The 11,904-nt window shown below is 38.6% G+C and overlaps 1 protein-coding gene across 2 annotated transcripts in view; it reads left to right on the forward strand.

Moving 5' to 3' along the window:
- CHRDL2 (chordin like 2) overlaps window positions 1-11,446 on the forward strand; it is a 79,814-nt gene extending 68,368 nt beyond the window's left edge. For both annotated transcript variants that reach the window (XM_031961403.1, XM_003764660.3), the window contains exons 9-11: window positions 420-590; window positions 8,901-8,993; window positions 11,292-11,446. In XM_031961403.1, the coding sequence (XP_031817263.1) occupies window positions 420-590; window positions 8,901-8,993; window positions 11,292-11,371 (344 nt within the window). In that variant the 3' untranslated portion in view covers window positions 11,372-11,446. The remainder of the gene's footprint in view (window positions 1-419; window positions 591-8,900; window positions 8,994-11,291) is intronic.
- Window positions 11,447-11,904: the final 458 nt, after the last annotated feature.

Consider the following 11,904-nt stretch of genomic DNA (forward strand, 5'->3'; position numbering starts at 1 on the left):
AACTTGGTTAGAATCTGCTAGAAGCTGCACTCCACTGACATTACCTTGGAGATCCCAGGGTCCCCTCCATGTCATAGGGAAGCATTGGGAGGGCCTCAGTGCAAGTATCATTATTTTTCATTATGTGTTGGATATTATTTCTCATAAATAATCATAAATGATAATTTATCATTATCATTACTTAGTGAAAGTATCATCATTTACATCTTAGGTATTCTTGCCTAAAGTTTAAGGAAAATTTCAATATGGAGGGCAATTTTAAATTAAAGAGAGTGCCTGCACAGTCCCAGGAAGTATACCTGGGCTTTGGAGTAATCACACTCCAAGAAAGTCGCCTCCTTCCATCATGTCTAGAGCCAAACCTGAAGGAGGAGCATGGAGGAGAACAGGAGTACTAATTAATCCTTTGTCTCTTCCAGAGGACAAGACCAACCCCAGTGATGAGGTCAGTACTACCAAATGTCCAGCCGGGCCCAGTCAGGTACTTGTCCATACCCTGGTCTCTCCAAGTCCTGAAAGCCTGCGACGAATTGCCCTGGAGCAGGAAGCTTCTGACTATGTGGAGATTTACATATGGAAGCTGGTAAAAGGTGAGCCACCTGGATGATTCTCAGTCCTGCTTTCTTGAAATAATAGACCCTTAGAATCAAGGATTCATGGGACCACGGAACCACAGAATTTTGGAATCATAGACTTAAAGAATTTGAAGAGACAATGTTCTCTGCCCCTGGACTCCGTGACATCATGTTGTCTGGGTATTTGGAATATTTATCTGTAATGATGATTATTATCTGAATAGCACCAGTGACTCTGCCTTGTGAACTTTACTTTGTAATAATTCCTCCAACACAAGTTATATCTCCCTTATCAAGGATGCTGCATAAAGGATTGCTATTCAGTTATTGTTTAGAATAGACCTCCAAAATCCCTTCCAACTCTTGCAGTCTTTGATTTTGTGACTTTACATTTATTTTACATAGATTTTATCACTAATTAAGCCTAGATAGTTCTAGACCATCAAAATCCTTTGGGGTTTCAATAGGGCTTTGTGTCGTCTGCAAAAAGGAGAAGCGTAACAATTATGCCATTTGTCTCATTGATTAAAAACGGCAAGTATTGGATTCCTGGGTTTTCCTCTAGAGAGCTTTCTTCAAGCTGACATTGAGCTATTACTTTACTGCTTTTGGAGTCCATCCATTCAAATAATTCTGAATCCACACAGCTGTACAACCAGTTAGTCCACATGTCTCCACTTTGTCCACAAGAAAAGAAGGGACTTTGTTTGATTCTTCAATGAAATCCTATAGCATTCCCTTGACCTACTGTTCCGGATACTCTCTCAAAAACAGAATGAAGTTAGTCTGCCATGACCGGCCATGACAATGTTGTGTGGTTCTTTTGTTATCACTGCTTCCCTTTCTAAATGCTTACAATGATCTCTTTAAAAATATATTCTTGAATTTCTCAAGAAATTTAGTGAAATTAAATTCATAAACTTGTGTTTGCAGGTCCCAGTGTTTTTTGTTTTTATTGAGGCAATTGGTGTTAAGTGACTTGCCCAGAGTCACACAGCTAGTATTAAGATTCTGAGGCTGAATTTGAACTCAGATCCTCCTGACTTCAGGGCTGGTATTCTAACCACTACGCCATCTAGCTGCCTCCCCTTTTTTTAAAATTCAAGGCATTTGACTATCTTCAATTTTATAGCATCTTTCCCATTCTCTCTCCCTCCCTCCCTCTCTCTATTTCTCTTTCTCTCTCTCTCTCTTTTTCTCTCTCTCCCTCTCTCCCCCTCCCCCCCCCCCCAGTAAATTTCATTTCATTATTCATTCATTATTATTCATATTATTATTTTATATCTCTCCCTCAATTAAGCAGAAAACAAAAAGACAAATGTGTATAGTCCAACAAAGCAAATTTCCCCCAGCCAAGTTTATTTGAGTTCACCTCATTTTGAATTTTAAATCCATATTCTCTCTGATAATCATCTCTCCCATTTTCTGAGATCTTTCAAAGATTATCAGCAATCACTTAGCAATTGCACCTGCCAATTTCTTTAAGTTTCTTGGGTTATAATTTGTCTGGAACAAATGAATTGAATTCATTGTGGGCACTTAAGTGTTCTCTTACCACCTCTCTTCTTGCCTCAGATGGAACAGGAATATAAAGTGAGACACAGATTTTGCTCTCAAAGATTTTAACAAATCATTTACCCAGTTAATAAGTTATTAGTCAAATAAGAGTACAAGGCTCTAAAGGGAAAATCCATGTAAATATAAATGCCCAGAGACAAATGATAGGAACAGAAAGTAGATACCATTTGGAACTTAGAGGAGGAAGAAATTGCTGCCAGTTGAAGTAGTCAGAGAAGGATTCATAGAGGAGAGCAGGTTTGAGTTGGGCTTTGAAGGACATGGAGGATTGATGTAGATTTTCTTTCTCAGCTTGACCTCAGAAGGCAGACCCAGGGACATATGGGCTGAGGATGCTGATGTAGGAACTTCAGAGAGGTGAATTTCAATTTAATCTAAGACAGATTCCCAACTGTTAGAGATGTACAAAGGTGGAATAAGCTCTCTAGGAGTGTTGAGTTCCCTCAGAGAGATGTAGGTTAGAGCAAAGTCTGTAAAACCAACCAACTAATAATCCACAAGCATTTGTTAAGCACTTACATGTTCCAGGGCATTGAGCTAAGCTCTGGGAAGACCAAAAAAACCTAACTCTTGCCCTCTGCATTCTGCCTTGTAATGTCCTTACAGCCGTACATTCCATTCTACCTAAGGAGAAAAAATGATATAAGATACATACAGAATAGATCAAAGATAACTCCAGAAGGGAAGTCTCTGGCTACTGAGAACAGGAAAGACCTCTTTCAAAAGGGTGGGATTTGAGTTGAGTATTAAAGGTAGTCTGGGCAGCTGAGAGGGGAAGGCAAAGAGTGAGACCATTTCAGGCATGCAGTACAAAGTCCCAGAGATCAGAGAAAAGGTCATGGGTGAGGGAAAGGTACATAAACTGATATGGCTGGATTGTAGAGAGAACTGGAAAGGTATAATAGGATCAGGCTATGAAGAGCTTTAATGCCCAAAGATTTTATATTTAATCCTGGAGTTTATTGAGTAAAGGATTATATGGTCAGACTTGCTTTAGAGAAAGTCACTTTGACATGGATGAGGTCTAGCTGAAAAACCTGAGGAGAGGTCAGACAGTGTCATGGAAGCTCAGGGACTGGAGGACATCCAAGAGAAAAGAACATGTGGAAGAGGGGAGTCCTATTCAGGTACACATTGGACTAAATGCCTACTGAGGTATGTCCAAATTCTGAGATTATGTAGTTGTGAAGAAGCAAAAAGGAAGGGGGAAGAAATTCTAGGAGGGAGAGAAGATGTGAGGAAATGTAAGAATGATTCTGGTTTGTTCAGGACACTTTGAGGCTGGCCTGACTGGCTGAAAGGTTTGCATGAGCAAGTTGTAGGAAATACTGCTAAAAACAAGAGTCTGAAGATGAACTGAAAGACCTCGAATGTCAGGCTAAGGAGTTCATACTGCATGCTATAGAAAATATGAATCAGGTAAAAATTCAAAACTTTGTCTTAAAGGATGGGTTAAGGAACCTGGAAAAAATAGAAATCTTGGGAGAAATGGGAGCATAATAAATGTCTTCAAATATCTCAAGGGTTATCATAAGTTAGAAGGATTTAGGAGCCCCTGAAAGCATAAAGATCACGGTTGTGGAGCAGTAGTGTTAGGAAACAACACTAGGGTAGAGGGTAGAAAGGAGGGAATTCTAAAGATGGACTTTTATATTGATATGACTGAAGTATAGATCCCTTTTCCTCCTGTGTGGCCTTAAGCTGCCCAGACTACCTTTAATACTCAACTCAAATCCCACCCTTTTGAAAGAGGTCTTTCCGGTTCTCAGTAGCCAGAGACTTCTCTTCTGGGATTAGCTTTGATCTATTCTGTATGTATCATCTTTTCTCTTAGTTAGAATGGAATGTAATGCTGTAAAATCAGTTGTAGATAAAAGGAAGAACTTTTTAACCACCAGCTGTCCCACAACTGAATGGGCTAACTGGACTCTGATGACTCTGGAGGAGACAGAGAGGCTGACCACCTTGTGTAGCACTGTTTCACTTCAAGCTGATTCACTTTCAAGTCAGGATATCATCCTGTGATGTCATCAGTCTTTTTTGAAAAAAAAAAAAAGATGAACAGCGTATGTTATAGAGTAATTCTTGTTCAAATGAATGTGTATAAATTCACTTTTAAAAATAGAGTGGGTTACCACAAGGAGTGAGTTCACAATCTCTGGAAGTATTCAAATATATACTAGATGATTCCTCTGTCCAGAATAGCATAGTGTAGAATCCTTCTCTGTGAGAGAAATACACTTCTTGAGAGTCTATGAAGCTGTGATTCTATAAGGGACTAGACACACAGTCTAAGCCAGGGAGTCTTGAACTTTTTCCATTCTCAACACCTTTCTGCCTGAGAAATTTTTACTTAGCCCCAGTATACAGACACAAAAATAGGTATGCAATCAAATATTTACATTCAATTATAAAGAAGTTTATTTTAAAACAATTTTTGGTATATCTACAATTTTACCATGTATTAAGGATAAAAGCAAATTTATATGCTAATTAGATGGATATGATTGTTAATTTTTATATAAAGAATTAAATCTTGGTGGAATATTTGATGCCAAATTTTTCGTTCCCCCCAATTCAGTTATGACCTCCATATAAGATGTCTTATAAGAGATGTAGAAAAAATGTGTAGGATAATACAATCCAGAGTTTAAGAAACTTTGATCTAAGTCACAGGCACCCTGTAACTAAAAAAGGGGGTAAAACATACACAAAAAAAGGACAGAGATAAGCTAATGCAGTATTCTGTAAAGCCTTTAAGATTTGCACAGTGATTTATATTCAGTATCTACTTTGATCCTAACCATGACTCTGTTAGGTAGTATAAATACTATTACTCCCAATTTAAGAGATGAGAAAACTAAGGCTTGGATAGCTGATGTAACTAGCCCAGTGTCTCACAGCTAAAAAGTGGCAGAGACTAGACTATCCCCTGCTGAAGCCCAAGGCTCTCCCCTCCACCCTTTCTAAAGATTCTCTTCCCCCACATTCATTTCCTTGTAATTTCCATGAATCTAGGGCCAAGGTTGTGAATATCCCTTAATTTGACTGAAGTCCCTTCTACCTCTTCGCTAGCTCCTGCTCTTAGCCCAGATTCCGAGAGAAGAACCACATGCCTGTAAATTGCTTGTAGGATGCAGAGTACTAAGTAAAGAGAGTTTCAAAATCAGAGTCTCAAGAATTGATCCCAGAGGATGATGCTGACTATACAAAGGAAGGAAGAAGAAGTTGAGTAAAAAGGAAGGAAAAATGAAAAGGTGATATACAAAGTATTTTGTACTCATATGAAAAGGAAATGAGAACAAAGGAATGGGTGATGAGTACAAAGAAAGGGAAGCTGACAGGGGAAGAGAAGGGAGGATATGGAGCTAATTCATATTAAGCAGTTACTGGGAGCTTCATCTTGTATTAGATATCCAGTAGTCACTTCCTCTAATTTTCTCATCTGTAAATTGGGGGAAATAATTATTGCCTTCATTTTTTCATCAGGCCAGATGTAAATCTCAAAAGAGCTACAGGAAAAGGCAAAAATAGATTATATTATATAGACATGTAGATTATTTCTAGGTGCTGTAAAATGCTTCATAGGAGATGTATAAAAGTTGGGGGTCCTTCTTGATCTGGCACTTCAGTCTGTCCTCCTAAATGCTAGGGATGGGAGAGGAGTGAGGAGGTACCCCAAGTTTCATCCATTTATCCAACAACCATTGACTACTAAAGGTCTGCTGTGTGTTCAGTAATTTAAAAAATCAGGAATGAAATTGACTTGCAGGTTGTATCTCAAACAAGGCAGTTGACCATTTCACTTGCCTTAGCTGGAATATCTTGTCTAGTTTTCAATATTATAGGGATAGACATTGATAGATAGAACTCTAGCCAGAGGAGAGTAATCAGGATGGTGAAAGACCCACCACAACGATATATAAGGCTCCATTGAAGGCAACAGAGACAGTAAGCCTTGAGAAGAGTTCATTTGAGTTCAAATATTACCCTTGCCATTTATAGTCATGTGCCCCTCTCTGAGTCTCAGTTTTCTGATTTGTAACTTGAAGGAGCTGTCTCACTTGGTCTCCTGACTTGTCTCTCTCATCTTCTACATAATGTCCAGAGTGATTTTTCTAAAGTACATATCATTCCCCATCTCAGCCAACTCTAATGATTTTCTTGGAATCAAATATAAACTCTTCTGTTTGGCAGTTAAAACCCTACAAATAAGCCGATTGGAGCTTTTGGTTGTTGTTCAGTCATTTTTTAGTCATGTCCGATTCTTCCTGACCTTATTTGGAGTTTTCTTGGCAGAGATACTGGAGTGGTTTGTTTTCTTCACCAGAGAATTTTACAGACAAGGAAACTGAGGCAAAAAGGGTGAAGTGACTTGCCCGGGGTCCCACAGCTAGTAAGTGTCTGAGGCTGGATTTGAACTCAAGTCCTCCTGACTCCAAGTCTGGCCACCTATCTACCCAATATAAGCTTCTTCCAATTTAACTTGAAGCATCTTTAGCTCTATTGACAATGAATGAATACCAATGGAACATATGAGCTATCCATTGGTGATCTCTTTCTGTCTATCATAACTGGTCCACCTTCTTTTTCAGTCCCATATTCTCTCTGATGGCATCCTTTATGTTCAGTGTTATAGTGGACTCCATTTCATAGTGGACAGCAAGTGACTGACAAGTTTTCAATACATTTTTGTCTATTTTAAATGGATTTGGCTTTAATAACAAATATTTAAAAGTGAATGTTATTTTGTTATGGTTTTTGATTCTGATGATACTAAGACAATGATGGGAAGTAAGTCTGGAACAGTTACAACATTGTTAAAAAATCATCACAGTGCTGTTTAAATCATCCCTTAATTATTCAGTATTTGAGAAAAACAAATTAATCATCTTAAAATATTTCTGGCTAATATTTGCTCTCTTCATCACCAATCTAGTAAGCTAGAAACTGTAGCTAAGGAACTAGAAAATGAAATTATTAAAATCAGTCCAGTCTAAGATAGGCCTCCTATAGTTTGCATGCTGCTATAAAAGTCATATAACCTGCATCATTTCTCCTCCTCCTCCTCCTCTTCCTCCTCTTCTTCTTTCTTATTTCTTCCTTCTTCTTTCTTGTTCTTCCTTCTTCCCTCTTCCTTTTTCCTCTTCTTTTTCTTCTTCTTCTTTTCTTCATTAATTACAATAATTTCTTGAAAAACCTTGCTTTGCTAATTGACATTCTTGTAGAACTTTTATCAATTTCAAATACATTGCAGTCAAGATCATCTAACATTTAGAAGACGTAAAAACTAAACACACTATGAGAACTGGAAAATTTAAAGATTGGTACTAGAAAGCATGAACCTCAAATTGAAGATTTGACTAAGTCAGATAAGTTTTTAAAATTCCATTTTAAAAAATAGTAAACTAATAGGAGTATGTAACTAGAAAATATAATCCAACACATGAATTTATGTCTTTTATCGGACAGAAACAGTGATGAAAGAATTTTTAATTATTTTGATTTATTAGAACCAGATTCTTGGCCACATGAAAAGTTAACTTCACCATGATTAGCTGGTGAAAAAAACATCATTTAAGTGAGATTTTAAAAGATGAAGCTAATTTGAATGATTTGGGGGATTTTGCAGATAGTGTAGAGTTAAGCAATGTTTTAATCCCTGCAGCTACTCAAAAAAGTATACAGTGGTATTGTAATCAGTAGTATGGATGCTTAGAGATTCTAGTTTAATGAATGTAATTTATAAAAGAATAAGAAATCATTTAACCATAATCACAGATCAGATTTAATGACAATAGACTTTTGGGAAAAGAATTACTGGGATGGGATCATAAATAGATTACAGAAACAAGAGTTCAGCCAAAATCAATGAAAGCATTTGTGGGGATCAATGGGAATTTACCAAAAAGTCATTTATTTTATTATAATTTATGAATTGTCTGTTATAAGTTCTTTATATCAGTAAAATTTATAATAAACTTGTGTCTATATACATATATATGTACATTTGTATTATATGAAATATTTTATGTATATATGCATTTTTTCTGGAGAGATAGCTGCTGAGTATTTACTAATATACTGTGTTTTGTGCTTTCTTCTGCAATATCTTGCCAACTTTTCACATACATTGTGCTTCATTGCCCTTTGGATGAGTAGTCATTTTAATTTTTCAGATTGTGGTATTCCATGAGTTTTAGTCATATACTTCATGGAAATACTATTGATAAAAAAGATGGGCTTTTGTTTTAGGGAGGAACTTGTGGTCAGCTTGATTTTGGCCTACTCTACATAGGACAAACTAAGCAGATGAAAAATGCTTATAATCCTGTGAAGATGGATGAACAATACATAGAGATGGTCCATGAGTACAAATATCTTGGACAGAGGACAGAAGGACAATGAATTGGGCCTGGAATTGAAAAGGAAGAAGAGGCTAGATTGCCTTTGGATAATTAATTGTGTAACGCTTTTAAATTCCCCATGCTTCTTGAAACTCTAATGCATTTGTCTTTCAATGAATATTAATCATTTTATGTGATTACTCCTTCATGAGGGCAGAAGTCACATCTTATTTAAACTGTGCTTTGCACCAGGGAGGTTCTTAATAGTCTTTGCTGAATGAATGGGTTGGGGTCTGGAACCCAGAGATGGGACAGACGCATGTCTTTAATCCTTGCTGGTGGATGGAATAGCTTGGGGAGTTTCCCCAAGGAATAACTGCTCATGCATCTCTGTCCCCAGGAATTTTTCATCTGATTCAGATCAAGAAAGTTCGGAAGCAAGAATTCAAAGAAGAGGCACAAAACTTCCGGCTCATCACTCGGACGAATGAAGGTGGGCCAAGTGCCACTCCTAGCCCCTTCCCAGGATGAGGGGGACTCTCAAGTGGCCCCCAAAGACAGGATTCCTGCTCTCTAGGAATCCTAGGCTGGGGCAAGGGGTGGGGGGAGACTGGTCCCTAACATTAGCAAGGTCTGAGAAGGTTACTAACTTAGAGAGCTCCCAGCCTTTGAAGGGAGGTTTAGTCCCTGCATTCAGGGGACCACAGGCCCTAGCCCCATGAGCTAGGGGAAACATTGTAATCTTCATTTTCCAGTCCTAATATATCAGCACATTTTTCATTTTTTCAGTAGTATCCCACTCTTCAAGACCCCATTTGGGGTTTTCTTTGCAAAGGTACTAAAGTGGTTTGCCATTTCCTTCTCCAGATCATGTTACAGATGAGAAAACTGAGGTAAACAGGTTAAGTGACATGGGCAGGGTCACACAGCTAGTGAGTGTCTGAAGTTCATTGAACTCAGGAAGATGGGTTTTCCTGACTCTGGGCCCCATGTTCTATACAGGGCACTTTTAGCTGCCCCAGCAATTCATGCAAATTGAATTTAGAGAAACAAATGAAAAGATATGCAGCAGGTGGGATAAATCAAAGGAGTCTTCTTGGAGGAGGTTGAACTCTAGAATCCTCTTGGCCAAGGAAGGGAGTGAGGCTGTCCAGGTGGTGGGAAGTGTGGCTGAGAGAATAAGCAGGGCTGAGGGGGGAACCCAGGCCTTCCTCTTGGAGGAGCCCCAGGATACTGGGGGGAGAGGCTGGGGGGTGGGCCGTCCCCTGGCCCTGACGTCAGTTCCCAGCACAGAGATCGAGCAGAAGGCCCCAGCCAGGGATTTCTCAATGAAAGAGTGGGCAGTCCACATTTTTCTGTGACAGGAAGGTTTTAACTCTGAGGGATGGCCAAGGGTACAAAAGAGTCATGGATGGTAGAAAAAAAAGCAATCTGTTTTTAAATCAAAAGAACAGGTTAGAACCAAACTCGGATACTCCTTGTATGACTTCAAGTAACTCACTTACTTTCTTTAGGTCTGTTTCCCTTTGTAAAATAAGAGAATTAGACTAGATGATCTCTGAGGTCTTTGCCAACAGCAAATCCTATAAGATTTCAAAATCTAAAATGAGTACAGCCTGATGGGAAATGAAGAGATACCTAATAATAGCTAGCATTTATTTAGCACTTTAATGTTTGTAAAGCACTTTACAAATTTTATCTCACTGGATTCTCATAACAACCCTGGAAAGTGGGGATTATTTTTATACCCATTTTACAGATGAAGAAATTAAGGCAAAAAGGATCACACAGCTAGTAAGTATCTGAGTCTAGATTTGAATTCAGGTTTTCCTAACTCCAGACCTAGCACTCCATTCACTGTACCAACCACCTGCCCTAGAACAGAAAGGTGGAATTGATGAAGCAGAAAAGTCATGTCAAGGAGTAGGGAAAGGAAATAGAGCATAAATCATGACAAAAATTCCCATTTAAATAGCCCTGTAAGCCTCACCACACAACAACGCTGTAAGGGCAGGGGCACATTTAACAAATGGGGAAACTGAGACTCAGAGTAGTGAAACTGGTTTGCCTGATATCATATAGCTATTGTATGAGGCAGGAAGGTAGAGAAGAGAGATCAGTCTTGGAATCAGAAGGGCCTGGATTCAAATCCTGCCTGTCACAAGTAAAGAGGAAGTATCAAGAGAACCAATATATATTCCCTCCTCACATCCATCCTATGAGGAAGTCAAGGGATGTAAAAATGATGAGTTCCACTTTACACAGGAGGAAACAAAGACCCAGACAAATAGAGGGACTTGCTCAAAGTCACCCATATAGTAAATAACACAATCTGGCTTTGAAATCAGGTATGCTGACGTTTAAATCCTATTTTCTTTTTATAATGTCATTCTGTTTCAGGGAGAAATGACTTTTCCGAGACCAGTTAGAGAAGCTGCTAAGGTTCCAACATAGATCTAAAAACAAATCTATTCCTTTGCCCACTGTCCTGGAATCCAAATAATAACTCAATCTCATTTATGCCTTGGAGAATGGGGGTTGGACACTTAACCACCTGGGCACTATCCGACTCTAGGAATGTTAAGGTGCTCCAGACTCCCAGATTCTACCCCACCTTCCCACCAATCCTCCTCTCTTTTCCATTCTTCCCTACTAGACACCGAGCTTCTTGAAGGTCATTCTTATATGAGCAGAATCTTTCCTCCAGGGTCAAGTGCAGGGTTTTGTCTGCAATAAGAAGTTAACCAATCAATGTCAATTAAATTTAATTTATTCAATTTTTTTCTTCTAGGTCATTGGAACGTCTTCCGAGCCCAGGCCGCAGAGCTGAAGGTGACAGCCAGCCCAGACAAAGAGACCAAGACCTTATAATAGAGCCTTAGATATTTGCATATATGAAGTCTATATAATTATTATATATTAATAAAGAAGTTGCATTATCATGGATACTGGCCTTGAGAAGAGTTGGTATTTGTTCAAAAGCCCTGATGTGGTCTTTCCTACTTCAGGATAGCCTCCGAACATCCCTTCTTCATATTCAGAGAATGGAAGGGAGCAGCCCTTTTAATGCAATGTGAGAGAATTGTAGATTATCAGAGCTGGAAGGGGTACTAAAACATGGAGGAGGATGGTATGTCAGAGTTGGGAAGATCCTTAGAACATAGAATGTCAGAGTTGGGAGAAGTCTTAGAGCATGGAATATAAGATGCTAGAACTGAAAGAGATCTTGGAATATGGCATATGGAATGTTAGAACTAGAAAAGTTGTTAGAAAATGGAATATAGAACATTAGAACTGGAAAGATCTTAGAACATGAAATATAGGACTTTCAGAGCTAGAAGAGACCTGGTGGAATGTCAGAACTGGGGAGACACTTAGAATACAGAATATCAGAAATGGGAGGA

This window comes from Sarcophilus harrisii, chromosome 3 (assembly GCF_902635505.1).
Source record: "Sarcophilus harrisii chromosome 3, mSarHar1.11, whole genome shotgun sequence".
Lineage (NCBI taxonomy): Eukaryota > Metazoa > Chordata > Mammalia > Dasyuromorphia > Dasyuridae > Sarcophilus > Sarcophilus harrisii.